This window comes from Zootoca vivipara, chromosome 17 (genome assembly GCF_963506605.1).
Source record: "Zootoca vivipara chromosome 17, rZooViv1.1, whole genome shotgun sequence".
Taxonomy (NCBI): domain Eukaryota; kingdom Metazoa; phylum Chordata; class Lepidosauria; order Squamata; family Lacertidae; genus Zootoca; species Zootoca vivipara.
In genome coordinates, this window is record NC_083292.1 from 12,380,832 (window position 1) to 12,392,875 (window position 12,044).

At 50.0% G+C, this 12,044-nt stretch overlaps 1 protein-coding gene across 1 annotated transcript in view; it reads right to left on the minus strand.

Moving 5' to 3' along the window:
• Nucleotides 1-3,375: 3,375 nt before the first annotated feature.
• TBX1 (T-box transcription factor 1) overlaps nt 3,376-12,044 on the minus strand; it is a 44,860-nt gene continuing 36,191 nt past the window's right edge. Inside the window, 1 exon segment of the mRNA XM_060269996.1 lies at nt 3,376-10,457. Coding sequence (XP_060125979.1) covers nt 10,021-10,457 — 437 coding nt within the window. The 3' untranslated portion in view covers nt 3,376-10,020.

The window sequence follows — 12,044 nt, forward strand, 5'->3', positions numbered from 1 at the left end:
AATTCTATACACCTCATCATGTCCACTCTAACTTGCATTTTCAGAGTTTGTCTGAAACCCTGGCATGATTCAGGTGCAGCATGAACCTGGGAAAAATGAGCCACACAACCGGAGTCATTACATATTACAGCTCTTTCTGAATTGTTCCACTTCAAGCTGCTACTGGAGCATGGCATGCCTAAATGCTCTCCCATACGTAATTAGAAGAACAGCAACAACCTTCCACCCAGAACGCTAGGAAGATGGAAACGTCACTTGCAGAGGGACCGGGCAGTCATGAAAAGGCACTCGTCCATTTAATGTTACCTCTTTGGCCCTTTTATCGGCTCATATGGGACCAGCATGGATACCTGGCCCTGATGAATACTTGAGGTTCCCGACCCCTATGGTTGTAATTCGTGGGCAGTCATTTAATTTTATCCTGATTCTAATTTTTAAGCTGTATTTTAATCAATTGTTTGATTGTGTTTTAATGTATTTGATATTTGGTGAAAGCTGCCCTGAGCCCGGTCTTGGCCAGGGAGGGTGGGGTATAAATAAAAATTTACTTACTTACTTACTTACTTACTTACTTACTTACTTACTTACTTACTTACACTGTGCAGAAAATCTCATAATGAATACTTGCTCCCATCTAGCCCCACTCAGGAATTATCATCAGAGTCTGCCTTGCTCTTGGTTTCAATTTTGGAAGGTTTTGTCTGTGAACACAAGACATGAGAGCTTTTCTGTGACAGCACCACAGCCCTGGGTTTCTTTGCTGTTCAAACACCACACGTTTCTTCTGACTGAAAATAAATACACTTTTAAATTTCAGTGGGCTTTTAATGGCTTAGCACCGCATTTTATTGCCTCTCTCTTTCACATACAGTGGTGCCTTCAGGATGTTAACGCGGCAAACCCGGAAGTATTTTCCCGGGTTTTGCCATGTGTGCCTGCACAGAAGTGCTCTACTGCGCCGTGCGCATGCGCAGAAGCAACAGCTCCGGTTGCGAATTCCTCAGGATCCGACCGGAGCTCTGGAACGGATCCCGTGCGCAACCGGAGGTACCGCAGTATAACATCTTTGAACCTCGTTAATGTGAGGTTTTTGTTTTTTGTTTAAAGCGCTGCTTGCTTTATTTGGGCGTCTGGTCGTTTTGGGTAATCTGTGGTGAAGCCAAACAGGACAATTTTGATGCACATTGGCCTCCATTTTTTGCTATTATAAATAGGGAGAGTCATAGAAGTGCTCCTCCCTTGACTTACTCCTTCTTGTGGTTGGACTATATAGAATCATATTACAATCTCGGCTATATGTAACTGCATCTCTATGATTAGGGATTTTCTCTCTCCTGGATATGCCTCGAATATGGTTCTGTTATTGTCCGCATGGTTATTTGTTATTTTGTACATGGGTTCATGATAAATCAATTTTTTAAAAAGTTGCTTGTGTTATATTCTTCGTTTATCGGTTCTTGCATTTGTACAACTGTGCTCCAATTGGGGTTATATCCGCTAAGTAAATGGTTGGGACATCATTGGAAGTTGGAGCTGCAACAAAAAGTTGCAGTGGCAAGTGCTTTGGATCAGGGTTCCACCTGCTTCGTTCTGTTCCTGTCTTCCCTGCTCCCAAAAGCCAGTCTCCATTCCAAGCCCATTGAGTGTACCCAATCCCTGTTGGACTGTCTAGGAGTTCCTTCCTCCAACATCTTCCTCCAACATCTGGAGGGCCAAAGGTTCTCTGCACCTGCTCTAGATTCCAGACAAGTAGCTTGGGAAAAGTTCTGCAAACCAGATGGAGAGCCCCTGAGGGCCACACCCGGACCCTAGACCTGAGCCTCCCCACCCCCTGAGGTTTGTGCTACAACCCGGGCTTTTAGTGTTGCAGCTCCAGCCGTCTGGAATCAGGCTGTGTGAAGAGCTCCGTTTTGCTTTCGTAACATGAAATGAACACACACAGCACCCCAAGCATGTGATTTCGAAGGGGAGTTGGGAAAAAAGACAGGAGATTGAGAAAGGAGGAAGACGAAAACCTTTTATAAATGTTACTGTCTGTCATTTCTCACCCCACCCCACCCCCGCCTCAGTGTAACCACGGTATGTTTATCTACAGTTATCTACAAATATCTACAGATTATCTACACGCTTTGCAGATATGACTCTTTGGTTGAGTTGAATATTCCGCCCACCCCACCCCACCGCCCTTCACTTTACACTGCAACTATCAAGAAGAGAAGAGAAAAAGAACACACACACCACAAATTGCATAACTGCTGAAAGGAAGAAAATAATATTAATAATAATAACAATAAATATACCAATGTCATGAAAGACTTGACCCAAAGCTTTGGCACTAATCCACGTAATGGGGAAGAAAACCCTTCCAATTATTTGGAAACAAGAGTGACAAAAGCAAAAACTCTCATGGGGGGGGGAGGTTCTCTGGTGCTGGGCGGGTGATACACAGAACTGTAGAATGCTAGGGTCATAAGGGACACCCCCAAGGGTTATCTAGTCCAACCCCCTGCAACACAGGACTCACACAAAGTAAACCTGCAGCCTTGGCCAGCCTGGCTTCCTCCATCTGTTTCAGACTACAACTCCCATCAGCAGAACTGTGCTGTCTGGGGCTGATGAGAGTTGTAGCCTGAAGCCGATAGAGGCGGTCAGGGGGGGCGATGATTGCAACAGTCCACCAGCCGCCTTCTTAAGGGCTGTGCTTGACAACATGGTTTAGTCCAGCCCTTGAAAGAATGCACAATTCCATTACACGTTTTTAAAGGATCCCTTCTTGCGCAATGTGTTGTGATTGAACCAGAGGTGTTGTTTTTTTGCAACAGGAAAAAAATAATATATAATTAACTAGAACACATCTGCTTTCGACCGTGACTCTTCCTAGCGCTGCTAAAGCCTTCCGAAAGCAGAGTTCTCACTGCTGAATGTGGGGGAAGACCTGCAGTGGTAACACTGTATACCCGGGGAAGGAGGGAGGAGGCAGGAGAAGCTCTCTTGAAGGAGGTCGAGGAGCAAACTGCAGAATCTGGGGTGCAGAGGCACAAAGGAGCTTGGGTATGTTTACGCTAGATGTGGGTCATGATTGCCGATATGCATACGATATAGATAGATTTGCCAAGTTGAAGATTGATAAGCCTGTATCAGGGATGATCAGAGCACCAGGGAGAACAGTGTTAGAACATCTGCTTGGCATGCAGAAGGTCCCAGGTTCAAACCCCGGTATGTCCTGGTAAGGCTGGGAGAGAACCCTGCCTGAAACCCTGGAGAGACACTGCCAGTCGGGGGTAGACAAACTCCAGAGAACTGTTGCCTGAGTCCCTTCCAGGAAGCCCACACTTATGGCATTAATTGCCCCCATTCTGTTGCCCCTGTCCACCCCCACCCCCACCCCAGCCACTGGTATACTAAGCGATAGACACCCACTGAACATAGGAGATCTATTTAGCTGTGCTGGCAAAGCATTTCTGGGGAAGGCATAACTCAACGGTAGAGCCTGGGATACAGGAACTTCCATTCCCTGCATCTCCAGGCAGGGCTGGCAGAGAAGCCCTGGAAAGCTGCTGCCAGCCTGTGCAGGCAATACTGAGTCCGGTAGACTAAGAGTCCAACTTGGTATAAAGTAGTGCCCTATGTTATCAAGAGTCATGAACAGACCTTCCTGCAATGATTCCCCATCTCCCAACCCCCTTTAAAGCCCATCTAAGTCAGACGAGCCACCTCCGCTTCTTACACAGGGCCGGCTCTAGGGGTAGGCTGGGTGGTGCCAGGGCGCTGGGCCGGCAGGGGGGCGCTGTGCTGCGCCCACCAGGGCGGGGGCGCCGGAGCGATCTCTGCTCCAGGGCGTCCGACATGCTTGAGACGGCCCTGTTCTTACATCAAGTTTAAAGAGTACGCCTAAGAAAGTAATAAGCAAAGGCTGGTGCCCAATGGGGTTGATAGAGGAGAGGGCAGGGAGGCCAACAGTAAATATCGCCAGAGCCGGCAATAGGAGGAGCAAACTCATTCTGGTTTTCGAAACAAATTTTTTTAAAAAATTCTTTCCAGTAGCACCTTAGAGGCCAACTAAGTTTGTCATTGGTATGAGCTTTCGTGTGCATGCACACTTCTTCAGAGCTAGGGGACTTGACGCAAAGCAGCTTCTAGGAAGGCCAGGGAGTCCGACTCCTCTTTCAAGGAAGAGTAAGTGCATGGGGACAGAAGCATTTGTGGACTAAACCAGAGGCCGATTTAGGTGACCACAACCAGTTTGGCTGCACTGCACCGGGCGCCACAACAGACCACTGCTGAACTCTGAAAGCCAAAATTCCGCCGCTGAATAAAGCACACTTTGTCAGAGATAGTGGAATGGAAGCAGTGCAGCCCCGGCTCAATGAAGCAATACATTTATTCGCCTTTAAGGCGTTGCAAGTCTTGGCTCTGTTTGTGCTGCAATGAATGCTCCTCCTCCTCCTCCGGAAGGGGTAGTAACGCAGTGGCAGAGGGAGTGGGGCATGCGGGGCGGGCAGGCTCAACCCCTGGCATCTCCAGGTAGGACCAAGAGAGACTTCTGCCTGATGCTCCGGAGAGCCACTACCAGTCAGTGTAGGAAATACTTTGCCCTGTGGACCAATAGTCCGACTCGGTAAAAAGGCAATTTCGTATTACTGTGCCAAAGCTGAGCCAGAGGCACAGTGGTACAATGCATACTCTTCCTGCAAGGGGTTACAGGATCAACCCCCAGTATCTCTAGGTAGAGCCGGGAATGGTTCCTCTCTAAATCCCTGGAGAGCAGCTGCCAGTCAGGGCAGACAGTACTAAGCATGATGAGCCAATGGTTGGACAGCATAAGGGAACAAGGGTCATTGTCCCATGGGAGAGCATCTCCTGTGGATGCGGAAAGCCCCAGGTTCAATCCCAGGTGTCTCCAGGCAGGGCTGGGACAGAGCCCTGGCTGAATCCCTGGAGAGCCACTGCCAGCCAGTGTAGGCAATACTGAGCTAGATAGACCAATGGCATGGCTCCTTATAAGGCAGCTTCTTGTTGGGGTTAGGGACATAATTCAGTGGTTGAGTATCTGCCTTGCATGCAGAGCATCTCGGGCCCAATCCGAATTGGAGAGCTGCTGCTGCCAGCCAGTGTGGACCAGCATCCCCAACCTGGTTCCTTCCAGCCGTTTTGGACCACACTTCCTGCCAGCATGTGAGACAAGAAATAAATAAAATATAACGGCCAGCGTGCAAGGACCTCCAGTTAGGATCCCAGAAATGGTTCCATCATTTTTGTTGGACAGGACAGCTGCTTCAGAACAGGCTGGTACCATCAAGGTCTACTAGTCAGGGTGGCTATGATCTGCTTCTGCTGTTAGAAGCAGCATGGCTCTGAATACCAGCTTCCGAGACTCGGAAGTGGGGAGTGCCCTGTTGCACCCAGGTCCTTCTCTGGGGCTTCCAAGAGGGATCTGGTTGGCCTCAGAAAGATGCTGATCTAGTTGGCCATTAGCCTGATCCCATGTTTGTACCGGAACCCACCGGGGGGACCCTCTTGGTCATTCTTAAGGTCAGACACAGCTCCGGTCAAGTCTGCGGAGACTCCTTTGTTGTTGCAGCTGGGCAGGGAGATTGCCACTTCCTTTCCCTGCTCTCTGCTATGTAATAGGGGGAGAGGACCCGACAGCAGCCCATGAACCAAAGTGTTATGTTTTGATTCTGCTCGAAGTCTTCACTACAGCTTCCTTGTCTAAAAATTGCCTTTGGGGAAAGAAGCATAGCCTGGGCTATTCAGTCATGTGAGTACCCCTTTAATGGGGTGGGAAGGTTCAATGAATTGCATTTATAAGCTGCCGTTCCTCCCAAACTAGCCCACATGCTGCAGGAAGATCAAACGTGTGCATGTGTGTAATTTCTCCAGTTCATGTGATAAGTGTGTCAAAATAAAATATCTAGACAACCCAGCGATAGCCTCTGGTGTCAAGCAGTAGGGGGTTAAGCTCCAAACCTCAGGACAAGCCCGACCACCACTACACACAAATGGTAACAAAGGAGATGTTGGCATTTGTGTGATTTAGCCCAACTCCCTCTCTCTCTCTCTCTGTCCCCCAGCAAAAATGAGCTTACACCCATTTGCATGAGCGCAATACCCTTACATTATTCATGATGTGGCCGGCACATGTACCTGCTCTCTGCCATTGAAAGGAAGCTCTCTAGCTAGGTCCATCTATGCCACTTATCTTCAGCTTGTCGGTGAGGACCCACTATTGGGTGCCAGCCTGATCCCATGTGGGTCACAATGGGAGCACTACCACCAACTGCACATTTGGGTTACAAGTGGGTCCTGGATCGGAAAAGGTTGGTGATACCTGGTCTAGACAATTAGTATTGCCTCGGACTCAAGACAGCTTCCCATGGTCTCAGGAAAAGAAGATATTCCCTATCACTTTCTACCTGACCCTCTTCAAACGGAGATTGCCAGAGATTGAACCTGGGACCTTTACATGGCTCCTTGCTTCTCCGGGACGGCCTGCCAAAGGTTGGAGGGAAGAGATGGAGGCAGGAATCGGTGTCCATAAGGTGCACCAAGACTTTGAAAAGTGCTGGGCCCAGGGGAGCACGATATAGGCTCCTTGTTCGGCCTCTGGTCAGCACCGTCCCTTGTAAGGATCCTCCCAGCAACTGCAATTAATCCAGAATGCGGCAGCCAGACTGGTGACTGGGAGCAGCCGCCGCGACCACATAACACTGCTCCTGAGAGATCTACATTGGCTCCCAGTACGCTTCCGAGCACAATTCAAAGTGTTGGTGCTGACCTTTAAAGCCCTAAACGGCCTCGGTCCTGTATACCTGAAGGAGCGTCTCCACCCCCATCGTTCTGCCCGGACATTGAGATCCAGCGCCGAGGGCCTTCTGGCGGTTCCCTCACTGCAAGAAGCAAAGCTACAGGGAACCAGGCAGAGGGCCTTCTCGGTAGTGACACCCGCCCTGTGGAATGTCCTCCCATCAGAGGTCAGAGAGATAAACAACTACCTAACATTTAGAAAATACCTAAAGGCAGCCCTGTTTAAGGAAGCTTTTAATCTGTGATATCTTAATGTATTTTAATGTGTGTTGGAAGCCGCCCAGAGTGGCGGGGGGGACCCGGCCAGATGGGCGGGGTATAAAGAATAAATTTATTATTATTATTATTATTATTATTATTATTATTATTATTATTATTATTATTATAAATGCCTAAGCCAGGCTTATGGAAAATGCCGTTTTGGAGGCCTCATTCTCTGTTTGATGAAGTTGAATGGTTTATCATAGCTCCTGCAAGGGAGGCTGTGCATCCTCCTTTGTACAGAGGACAAGTTTGGTGTGAAGATAAAATAACCCCAAGAAAGCAAAACAGGAGAGGCCTTGACATTGCCTGTCAACCATGAGCACCTTGGCAACAGACGGGGCAGGCAACCAGATCACCTGGCCACAGTTTTTCCCACTATGGCAAGTGGTATAGTGTTCCTATTTAAGTGATAGGAACTCTTCCTAAATCCACATACATTCACACATGCAAACCTCTCCTCTCTGTTTTTGGCCACCCTAACTTCAACTGATGCGCATCAGACCTTCAAAATAGGAAGGTGGAAAGTCATCAGGTCCATCTAGCTCAGTATTGTCTACACTGACCGGCAGGGACTCTCTGAGGTTTCAAGCAGAGGACATAGCCAGCCTTACCCGGAGATGCTGAGGGCCTTTTCTATGCAAAGACAGGTGCTCTGCCACTGAGCCCAAAACCTTTAACTGCAGGCAACTTCAAAGGATACTCCCACATGGACAAAATCAGAACCAGTAGCTACTGCAATTTCACATCATCTTGGTACATAATCACCAGTGGTTGGCCAGCGGTGCCCTAAGCCTGGCAAAACATTGTGTACATAATTCAAAAATACTTGCAGTTCTGAAAGTCTCTCCCAACATAGCACCTTTTGCGTAGGTATGCAATGATTCTGATGGACCTTAGAGAAGAAACCCACCTTTGCATACACTGGAAACTCTGCATCATAGCTGCCAAGTTATCCCTTTTTTTAAGGGAAATTCCCTTATGCTGAATAGGCTTCCTCGTGAGAAAAGGGAAAACTTGGCAGCTATGCTCTGCATGTATCACAGAACTGGTTCTGGTGGTTTCAGCTGTGCCATTCCAGGGGCTCCCTGAGCTTTATCCAATGCTGGTCCTACTCAGAGAAGACCCACTGGAATTAATGGGCCCAAGTTAGCCATGCCCAATAATTTCAGCGCGTTTACTCTCACTAGGACTGGAGCTGGACACAAGCTTATGTATGGTTTGGGACTAGGGTTGAAAGGGTTGAGATGCAAGCACATAAGAAGAAGCCCTGCTGAAGCCAGCCAAATGCCCACCCAGTCCTGCTTCCTGTTCTCACCGTGTCCAACCAGATGCCCGTGAGAAACTCGCAAGCAGGATCCGAGCACAAGAGAGCTCTCCCCCCCCTTCAGGTCTCCAACAAATGGTACCTTTCAGCATGCAGGGCCCGTGCAACAGACGACAAATAGAGGCCACTCTTGGTGTTGAAACTAGACACATGCCAGAACACTGCCATGCCAGCCGCAAGGGGCCTGATTCAGCTACATTGTTGCACTAGTGGTAGCCAGCACAATGAGTCCCACTAGTGCAATGGGACTTTCCCCATCCTCTCCTGCCCGCTCTCCTCAATCAGATCTGCTCTGGAGGATTGGGAGAACACCCCAGAGCACGATGCGAGGGGAGGAGAGGGGGGGGATTGCTCCATCCAGCAAAAGCAGAAGTTATTGCACTGACGGAACGATCGTCTTAGTGTGACACTGAATTCCACCCAAGGTCTACAGATGCTCAGCTCACCTGTAGGACATGCAGGCACACTAGTACTCTGCCTGCATTAGAAAGGACCTGGACCAGAACAGACTATTTGCCCATCTATCCCAGCATTGTCTACACCAGCCATGGCCAAACTTGGCCCTCCAGCTGTTTTGGGACTACACCTCCCATCATCCCTAGCTAACAGGACCAGTGGTCAGGGATGATGGGAATTGTAGTCCCAAAACAGCTGGAGGGCCAAGTTTGGCCATGCCTGCTCTACACTGACTGGCAGCAGCTCACCAGGGTCTCGGCGGTAGAGGCTTTCCTCATAATCTGCCCTCTGATCTGAGATGCAACCTGGGGCCCCTCTGCACTGAACCATGGCCCTTCCCCACTGTTACACTGACTAATGGATTTGCACCTGCCTTCCCCAAGCCAATGCCCCTCCAGATGTCCTGGACTAATTCTCCCATCCGTGCTGAGGCTGATGGGAGTTGTAGTCCAAATCACTTAGAGCGCACCAGGCTGGGGAAGGCCGGCATCTACCTATATCAGCTGACAGAAAAAGCTTGTCACCTACCTTAGATTGGTAAGGTAGGCAAGCTAAAATTTAGGCAAAAGTAAAAAATCGAGCTGTTCTGATGCCGTGTCGGCACGATCTCCTGACCTACCTACACCGTGGCAGTGCTGTTAAGTAGCATTCGGCAAGCAGTCTGAGCAGATAAATAACTGCATAAACACTAGAAGGTTATTATGATGACGGCAGCGAGGGCAACAGAACAACATATGGCTTCATTTATAAAGCAAAAGGAGGAGGGGAGGAAAGTGCAGCTGCCAATCACTGGGGGACGGGGGAGGAGACAAGAATGGTGGTGCCCTCCAAGCAGGGCGGCAGGCGATGCAAAATGCTCCGAGTAAAGTCCCAACCTCCATCCATCCATCCATCACACATGCCAAGTCAAGCAGGCCGATCATTTCCTCCTCCGGGACGAGGAAGGAAACCAAGTCACGAAGGACGATTCCAACGGTGCAAGGAGTAGAAAGCGTGTGCAAGAGACAAAGGACCCCCTCATGGAAACAGGGTTTTTGCGTGGAGGTGAGACAAGGGGATGGGGCGAGTTCTTTCGACAAGATAGTGCTCTCTGAAAACGTACGCTACTGAGCCGTTCAAACCCATGCAGATAGCCAGTCATATAGCTAGAGGACCTTGCGTCTCGAAGGTTATCTTGGTCCATAGTCATAGCTGGTGGGAGCTCCCGCAGTGGAATACATGTTGGCTGCAGCGGCAGCTGCTGCAGCGGCAGCTGCCGAATTCATGTGGTGGTGGTGGTGGTGGTAACTGTGTCCCCGGATGCCGGGCAAAGGGTAGGGGGCTGGCCTGCTCTTCGCCCCCAGGTAATGGTCGTAGGCAGAGACCGGGTGCTTGTAGGGGTGGTGGTGGAGGGGCTCCGAAGCGGATGGTTCCAGCCGCAGTTCGTGGTGTGGGGGGCTGGGCCGGCTTCCTGCTGGGCTGGTGAGGGGGACCAGACCCCCTCCACCGGGCACAGGGAGTGCTGGGCTCAACACTCGGGACATGAGTTGCTGGTGAGCAGGATCTGCGTGGAGTGGCGTCCCACCGGCTGCGTCCCTCTCGTATTCCCGACGACTCTCCGCCACGTCTGCAGGAGGTGCCAAAGAGGAAGGGGGGAGAAAAGCACAAGAGTCAGTTGGCTGGCAGGAAGCTTGGAAACTCCAGGTCACCTCCAGGTGCCAATCTAGCCTCTAGAGAGGGGACCCATCACTCCAGAGTGAAGCCAGGTAACTCAAACCAATATAGATTAGTTTTAGCCTTTGTAGCGCAAATATGCACCACTGCAGATAAGAACATAACCTACTGGATCAGGCCAGCAGCCCATTCAATCTGGCATCCTGTTCTCACAGTGGCCAACCAGATGCCGATGGGAATCCAGCAAGCAGGATTCAAGCACAAGACGCTTGTGGATACCAGCAAGTGGTAGAGAAAGGCTGGGCAATATGGTGGAGGCACCCAATTCTGACCTTTTGTCAAGCAACGTCATTGGAAAATAAGGTGTATGGTTGCCCCAGGTGCTTTGGCTTCTAGGCCATTTTGACACCAGAAGAAGAGTCCTCCCTGTGATTCCTGGCAACTGGTTTTCAGAGGAATGCTGCCTCCAACAGTGGAGGTAGATCATAGCCACCATGGTGAGCAGCCATTGATAGCCCTCCTCTCCTCTGTGATTTGTCTAATATCCTTAAGAATGTAAGAGCAGTTCTGGTGGATCAGGCCAGTGTGCCCCATCTAGTCCAGCATCCTGTTCTCGCAGTGGCCAACCAGATGCTCACCCGGAAACCCAAAGCGGGGCTTTCCCCAGCCTCCTGTGGTTTCTAGCAACTGGTATTTGGAAGTATATTGCCTCCAGCTGTGAAGGTGGAGCATAACCTCCATCACCTCTGACCTGGAAGGAAGAGACAATACATGTGAAGGAGCCTCCTACATATTCCCACTTTGATCGCTCCTCGCTTGCTCAGAGGGGACACATAAACAGGCCACATCAGCAGGGAAGAGACGACATCGAATGGCAGCAGCCCTCTCACTGGGCAGTGGAACCTCAGCAAGCACCTAACAATGCCAACCTATGGTCCCACTCCTTTTTTTTTGGAGCTGTGGGCCCAGACACTCAAAGCACTCCAGGTCCCCCCAGAGACATGCCCTGCCCCCAGCGCTAAATGGGGTGCGGTGGAGAAATTGAGAATAAGATGCGCTTTTACAAACAGAAGCAGTTTGCTACTGGTCTTGGTTCGCTGGAGGAAAGCAAATCACAACCAAAGGAAAGTGGGAAGCTACCTCACACTGAGCAGCACCAATTGGTCCATCTCGCTCAGTACTGTCTATACCAGGCATAGGCAACCTTGGCTCTCCAGATGTTTTGACCACTGGCCCTGTTAGCTAGGGATCATGAGAGTTGTAGTTCCAAAACATCTGGAGAGCCAACGTTGCCTATGCCTGGTCTAAACAGACTGGCAGCAGCTTTCCAGGGTTTCAGGCAGGGGAATTCCCAATCCTACCTGGAGCCTTCTGCCTGTAATGCAGGTGGTCTCCCACTGGGAACCATGGGACCTTCCTGGATCGGACACAGTGCTAAACCAGAGATTGTGACCACCTGTTTTGTAGAGGCTTGGGGGAGAGGAGGGTTCAGAACCAAGGAGTGCAGTTATTATTGCTGGGTGGTTAAAGGAGGAGATTG